Source organism: Taurulus bubalis, assembly GCF_910589615.1.
Source record: "Taurulus bubalis genome assembly, chromosome: 3".
NCBI lineage: Eukaryota > Metazoa > Chordata > Actinopteri > Perciformes > Cottidae > Taurulus > Taurulus bubalis.
The window spans coordinates 41428927-41436538 of record NC_136591.1 but is presented as its reverse complement, the minus strand read 5'-3'; the positions used below and the strand labels follow the sequence as shown (position 1 = coordinate 41436538).

The 7612-nt window shown below is 42.6% G+C and overlaps 1 protein-coding gene across 1 annotated transcript in view; it reads left to right on the top strand.

Moving 5' to 3' along the window:
* The window catches only part of LOC306734510 (uncharacterized protein), a gene marked incomplete at both ends in the record, with an annotated part of 16658 nt that overhangs the window by 3296 nt on the left and 5750 nt on the right, over window positions 1–7612 (top strand). The window contains 6 exons of the mRNA XM_079215867.1: window positions 1902–1929; window positions 3654–3694; window positions 4548–4644; window positions 5148–5283; window positions 5521–5704; window positions 6455–7612. The exon at window positions 6455–7612 is cut by the window's right edge and continues 12 nt beyond it. Coding sequence (XP_079071993.1) covers window positions 1902–1929; window positions 3654–3694; window positions 4548–4644; window positions 5148–5283; window positions 5521–5704; window positions 6455–7612 — 1644 coding nt within the window. The remainder of the gene's footprint in view (window positions 1–1901; window positions 1930–3653; window positions 3695–4547; window positions 4645–5147; window positions 5284–5520; window positions 5705–6454) is intronic.

The window sequence follows — 7612 nt, the reverse complement described above, 5'->3', positions numbered from 1 at the left end:
ACAGCAGCATTTATAGATGGTATAAAGCAATAATAAATATAAAAGAAATGCACAATATATACAACAAAAGTAGAATCACATTAAATTAACTCACAAAACTAAAGTGCAAACACGTTGTAGTCGTTGATTTATTGATGTATTGATTGATTGATTTGGAGAGTTAACGTTATAGAACATAAATGATTATGTAATTATGATTATAAAAGATATTCACACACCTTTACACGACGAGAAGATGACTGAACACACAGCATATAATTATAATTATGATTATAGAGCAGCGCCACGACGCCATTACATTAAACTGGAAACACGAGTTGGTTGATGTTTAATTATTTTAATAACGATGCGTGTAAATTACATATTCTGTTCCAGACGACAGTTATAGTACAATTTGATTTTTGAGAAATGGAATTAACAATTTAAAAAACTTTTGAGTTGTAATATGTAAGTATTTATACATATTTTATTTCTAGATTTATTTCACTCTAATTTAACTTCATTTCACTATTATCCATTTATTCAGAGTTGTATTTTATTTTTTTCCCCAAATAAAAGGGCCATTAATTGATATTTTTTATATATTTTTTATATATATATATATATATTTTTTTTTTAATATAAAACTACTATCTCTTGCTGACTGCGGGACTAATACAGGATCATCTCATCTTTTATCTCTCATATATTATCTCTTCTCTCTTCTCTTAAATTAATGGCACGCTAACCCCAAACCCCATCATGTTTAGTGTGTGCCTCAAAGAGTCAAGCCACCAATAGAAACTCATTCAGCAGCGTAAGCCCCGCCCACTACGTCCAAACTCAACTCTCAGCTTTTCCTTTTGAGAGCAACGCTTTTTATTTGCAGCCAAAAATTCTAGTTTCATAAACAAAAGAAACAAATTATTTACTTCAAAACGAGAAATGTTCTCTCAGAACATGTTTGTTTGTTTGTTTGCGTAATAAAGACACAAACACCTTCAATACAGATGTGCAGTACAAGTACTTCCATCTGAGTACTTGTACTGACACCCAACACACATAGTACTTTTAATAATAATGCTAACAATAACACTTGTTACGCAACATTGTGTCTTTTTTACTTCATTACCGTGCTGTCAGTTAAAAAGTTATTATTATTATTATTATTATTATTATTATTATGGTCTGGATGCTCGTGCCAGACGAGGAGCTCTGAGATCTGCTGCGTCTGCACCTCCACGTCTGAGCAGGGAAACATCTGGAAGCGCTCACGCCGCCAGCCAATCACAGCCTCACTTCCTGGCTGCTCTCGGCCAATCAGGGGGCTGGACAGGCGGTCCGGTAGAGAGAGAGAGAGAGAGGAGGAGGAAAGAGAAAATCTGTGTTTTTGAAGAGTGCGTTGAGAAGAAAGAAGTTTCTTTCTCTCTTTTTGGTTTTGCTGAATATTTTAGAAACGTTTAAACTTTTATCTTCTCTGGAGACGACGGATGAGGAGCCGAGGAAAGGAGGTAGGAGACGATAAGGACGCACGAGGAGAGGAAACTAGAAGCTACCTTTTCCTTTCTCCTCCTCCTCTTCTCCCTCTTTCCTTTCTGGAGCTTCAGCATTGAGTCTCATCACCATCTCAGCGTCGAACTACATTTCCCAGAAGGCACCTGGGTCCTCCTTCCTCGGGTTTAGTCCATGTTTCAGTTCTTCTTCTGTGTTTTCTAAACGAACTGGAGAACGGGAGCCGCATCACTTCTTTGGGACCAAAATATTGTTGCGTTTAACGAAAGAAAAACCGACTCCAGACAGAAAACCAGTCGGAGACAATTTACCCATCAGCCCCCTCTGCAGGTCTCATGTGGACAATCTGTTTGTGTTTGTTTCATCTCTGATGAATGTTTTTGATCACAATCTCTCTCTTTTCTTCGCAGGTCGTCGGAAGCCAGAGCATCGTCTCAGGTAAGAGACTCTTCCTCCTCTTCCTCTTCCTCTTCTCATCTGACAGTTTGGCAGAGAGAGAGAGAGAGAGAGAGAGAGAGAGAGAGGGGGGGAGATAGGGGGAGAGAAAGAGAGAGAGAGGGGGAGACCCGATCTGTGTCTCCATCAGGTTCTTTTCGTGCTTCTAAAAGTAAAAGCTCTGCAAACAGGAAACATGATCTGCTCCTGCACTCCAGACAGGAACTACTTTCCTCCCTGAGGAGCAGGAACTACTTTCCTCTCAGAGGAGCAGGAACTACTTTCCTCCCAGAGGAGCAGGAACTACTTTCCTCCCAGAGGAGCAGGAACTACTTTCCTCTCAGAGGAGCAGGAACTACTTTCCTCCCCGTCTGGTCTCACTCACGCCTCCAAAGTATCTCGGTGGCCCGGTTGGCATGGAGACCAGCCGGCGGGGTCGCTGAGTTTGGAGCCGGGGTGCGTTACCGTTACCGTTCACCAGGGAGGCGGAGCCTCAGTTCGACTCCAATAGACTTTAAAACTTCATAAATGTGTTTTTGCAAACGTGCTCACAGTTTTCATCATTTATTCCCCTGAGTTCTGCAGCTTTGAGGATTTAGTCACAAAGTTTAGTTTCACATTCTCATCGTCGTCATTTCTAGTGTTTATTGGAAAAATGTGTTTTTTTGTTGGTATTTGCAACTCATCTCTTCCTGCAGCTGCTTCACGTTAAAAGACATCATTGGCTCTTTTTTCTTCTTCTTCTTTGTGGGAAGCAGCGACAGAAAGTGTTTGAAATCGCCTTAAAAATTGCCAAAAACGTTGATAAACGTAAAGGGGAGTCATGCAGCTGCTCCTCCCAAACACAACGCGCCGTAATGAAGTATAAATACATGAAAAAAAACTCCATTTGCATACTTCAGTAACGACACTTTTGTAGTAATCACACAAAACATATTGTGTGAAGATCCGTTGAGCCCGTAAACGAAAAAAAACGCCTCAAGCCATTAGTGTGATTCATCCGTCCTAAAAAAGACGGGTCTTTGAACGCACCTCGAGGTGCGGCCGCTCTTTACACCGAGCCGCTGGGCCACGCCCCTAAAATGATGTCATGGAGGGGAAAGACATGGAAAAAACGACATCAGCAAAGAGACACAAACACAAAGTAGCCTCGAAGAAAGTGTGTGTGTGTGTGTGTGTGTGTGTGTGTGTGTGTGTGCGTCAGCGGTGAGTCATGTGTGTCTGCTCGTGGTTAGCAGAGAGACAAAGGAAACGATTTAAAAAGACAAAGTATGGGACTCTGGGTGAGTCTGCTGATTCCTATCCTGCCTAGCAACAGCTGCTTCCGCTCCAGCAGGAGGAACGTTGGATGCAAACTCTTTTAAATCAGACGGGAATGAAGTCTGGGAGTTTCTCCCTAAATGTCCACGACCACGTAAACAATACGTAGAGAGAGAAAATAGTCCCTGAGTGGGCTTCGTCCAGCCCTTAAAGGGACAGTGTCCGCTGTGTGTAGGATGCTGCCACAAGACTCCATTGACAAAAAGAGTCATTTTAGAACACGGGAGTTTTTACCCTTGAAGTCCAGGTGTGTTGACACCTGAGACGTGCCAGCTGTTTGGGGGATCGAACCTGTGACCTCTGACCTCCTTCCGGCCCTGAAGTGTTGACCCAGAATGTGGCGAGAGGAGAGAAACCATGTGACTCCTCCTGTTGTCTAATCTCTCTCTCTCTCTCTCTCTATGCAGCCAGGGTCCTCTCTCGTCCATCAGAGCAGCCATCAAGAGAAGTGAGTAGTCATCCTCTTCCTCCTCCTCTTCCTCCTTGTGTGTTTCATTAGTGTAGACACACAGACGGAGAGAGATCCTCCTCAGGGGCTTCAGAGTGCACAAAGAAAAACTGCAAAGAGTTTGAATAGTTTATTTTAACCCATGAAAGAGTGATTCACCACCTTCTTTGTATTTATATAAATATATATATATATATGTGTATATATATATATATATATATATATATATATATATATATATATATATATATATATATATATATATACTTTTTTTCTTCTTCTTTTCATGTATGTTTTCTTAATAGTTTTTATATATATATATATATATATATATATATATATATATATATAATAATAGTGTTTTTATTTATACATATATTTATAAATCTTTATTATATATTGATTAACAAAATATATAATATATATATATATATATATATATATATATATTTTATATAGATTATTATTATTTTTGTATGTATATATATATATATATATATATATATATATTTTATATATACTGTTTTTTCTACTTTTCATGTATATTTTCTTAATAGTTCTTTTTTTATATATAAATAAATATATAATATATATATATATAGTGTTTTTATTTATACATATATTTATAAATCTTTATTATATATTGATTAACAAAATATATTATATATATATATATATATATATATATATATTTTATATAGATTATTATTATTTTTTTATGTATATATATATATATATATATATATATATATATATATATATATATATTCTCATCCTTAATAGAAGCTGTGTGATCCTTTAATCCATTTAAATGTTCCCTAAACCTCATAGCGTTTCCTGTCTGTCTCCTCAGCCTCCAACAGGTCCTGCCTCCCTGAGCCGCCCAGAGAGAGAGAGAGAGAGAGAGACAGAGAGAGAGACAGGGAGCGAGACAGGGAGAGAGACAGGAGGTGAGACACGTTTTACTGCTCATAAAACACAAACAGAACCTGTTCCATGAGCAGAAAACCTTCCTGTGCAGTTCTGTCAAGTCGGGAAAACAACGAGCGATAAGGCCTCTTGTGTTTACAGTAAATAAGCTCCTCCCCCTCCTGTGCTGTGTTGGGTTTATTTAGAAATGCACTGGATATTATGGGAAAGGTTCTCACACTCAATCACGCAACGGAAGGAAGGTTCACAGAATATTCAGGAACAATAATCCTGTTTTGATGTGTACATTTTGATTGGAAAGGCCAAAGTCGTGAAGGCAATTCATTGAAAGTCTCTTTTTTAATTTTCTGGAAAAGCTGCAAAGAGCAAAGCATATACTTTTAGTATCCGGCCTCCTGATTGGTTGTTGCAGAAAGATGATGTTGTTTCTTGTTGTGAGATCAATAACCGTAACGTTGCTTGCAGCAAGCCGCTAAATATGTTTAAATAAGATAATATAATAATACTTCTGTCGCCTCGCTAGGCGACCGGAGATCACCATCCTGTCGGCAGAGCCGCTGTCGTCCACTTCCTGGTTCCCCGGGGCTTCTGGGGGATTCCCGCCTCCCCCTCCCCCCGCCGCTCAGATCTGGGGCCCCACGATCCCGCCGTCCGTTCAGGTGACTCCGTTTGTTTGGGCGTTCAATGAGACGGTTATTTCCTAAACCACCCGGATACTAGCGCAGGTTTTTATTCACTGTGATGAATAAAAACTGGATGTCTGGAGCAAAATAAAAACGAACAAAAACATCAAACTGGTTGTTTTTTCTATTGTTAGAGAATCGTTTTTGTCAATGAAATAGTGAGATTATGATTCATGTGTTCACATAGTTTGTTATATCCCTCCTCCTCCTCAGCCTCCTCCGTCCTACGAGGAGGTGATCCGGGAGAAGACCCAGGAGCAGGTTCTCCTTCCTCCTCCGGCCGCCTGCCGCTCTTCATCCTCGTCCTCGTCGTCATCCTCGGCGCGTTCGGCGTCTTCTATAACGATCGCCACCCAGACTGACCCGGGATCAGCCCCCGACCCCGACGACTCTCAGGGTGAGACGTTTTTATATAGATCAATATTTATATCAATATTTATCGATAAAAATATCTATATTGATATGTTTTATATCTATTTATATCAATATATATATATATCAAAATATATATATATATATATACATATATATATATATATATATCTTTGGCGGGCCGTGCATTTTCTACCTAGGCTTCAGTGCCGTCTGATATCGTACACATAAATAAATACGCACATGACGGCATGCATGACAAAACAATCCAACAAAACTGCGGCACTAAAACACCGCACACGCAAGAGCACGATCAGAAGGAACGATATTAACTACCGTAAAATGTGTGTGTATGTATGTATGTATGTATATGTATGTATATATATATATATATATATATATATATATATATATATATATATGTATGTATGTATGTATGTATGTATGTATGTATGTATGTATGTATGTATGTATGTATGTATGTATGTATGTATGTATGTATGTATATATATATATATATATATATATATATATATATATATATATATATATATATATATATATATGTATATGTATGTAAAATGTGTGTGTATGTATGTATATGTATATGTATATATATATATATATGTATATGTATATATATGTATGTATATGTATATATATGTGTGTATATATATATATATATATGTGTGTATATATGTATATATGTATATATGTGTGTATATATGTATATATATGTGTATATATGTATATATATATGTGTGTTTGTGTGCAGGGAGGAGACCAGTGAGACCGCCGCGGCCGCCTCTCCGTTGTCCTCCAACAGCGTCTCCCGCTGATGACATCACCATCGCAGCCAGCCAATCATCACCTGACCTCCTCGCCGATCTCTGCCCGCCTTTGACCTCGACCTCTGGCGCCCAGACCGGCCGTCGGGATCTGTCTCGTGCCGCCGCTGACGTCCCGTCGGAGCGCCCCGGGCCCCGCCCCCGCCCGCGCACCAGGCTCGGCACTCGGCCAATCGGCAGCGACGTCAGAGTCCAGACTTTGGTGAAGCTACGCGAGGACGGCGCGGCGACGCTGGCCGCCCGCGGCGCGGGAGCTACCGCTAACGCTAACCAGGAAGCGAGTCAGGGGAAGTACCTCCGGGAGCTGCTCGAGGCCTTCGGCTCCGACGACTGGGGCTTCCCCGATCGGCGCAGCGACAGCAGCGGGCTCAGCCAATCGGAGAGCGAGGAGGAGGACGAAGAGGACGAGGAGGACATGGCAACTCTGAAAGCGAGGATACTGGCCTTTGAGCAGCAGCAGGGGAGCGGCGGGAGCGGCGGGAGCGGCGGGAGCGGCGGAAGCGGCGGAAGCGGCGGAGACGGTGACAGCGGCGACTTTGCCGGTGCGAAGAGACCTGAACCACGGCCCCGTCTCCAGGGGCAGCCGGCCAAATCCGTCCCCCCCACCGTCGCCCCGAAACCAAAAAACCTTTCACAAGCACCCAAGCCGTCCACCCAGGTCTTCTGGGAGGACGGAGGTCTGATGGACTCGGGTCCCCTTGAGGCTCAAGCTGGAACCGAACCGACGGTTGCCCCGAAATCTGCTCCGGCTTTGGCGCCCCAACCCTGCAAAACCACCGCAAAACCATCGGTGTCGCCAAAACCCCAGTCCTCCTCAGACCCTTCCCAGTCCGGTGGCCCCGCCCCCGTCCCGGCCCCCAGGCCCCCGCCACCCAAACTCACCCCGGCCGTCAGTGAGCCGACCAACGCCAAGCCTCCGCCCAGACCTCCGGTGGCCCCCAGGGCCAGCCTCGGGGCTCCACCCCAGGATAGGAGCACCGCGGCTGGGCACGCCGGCCCAACTCTGCCCCCGAGGCCCTCCGTGGAGGTCGGTGGTGGAGATCTGACGAAGACGGCGGGCGGAGGCGTCGAGACGCCGGGCGCCG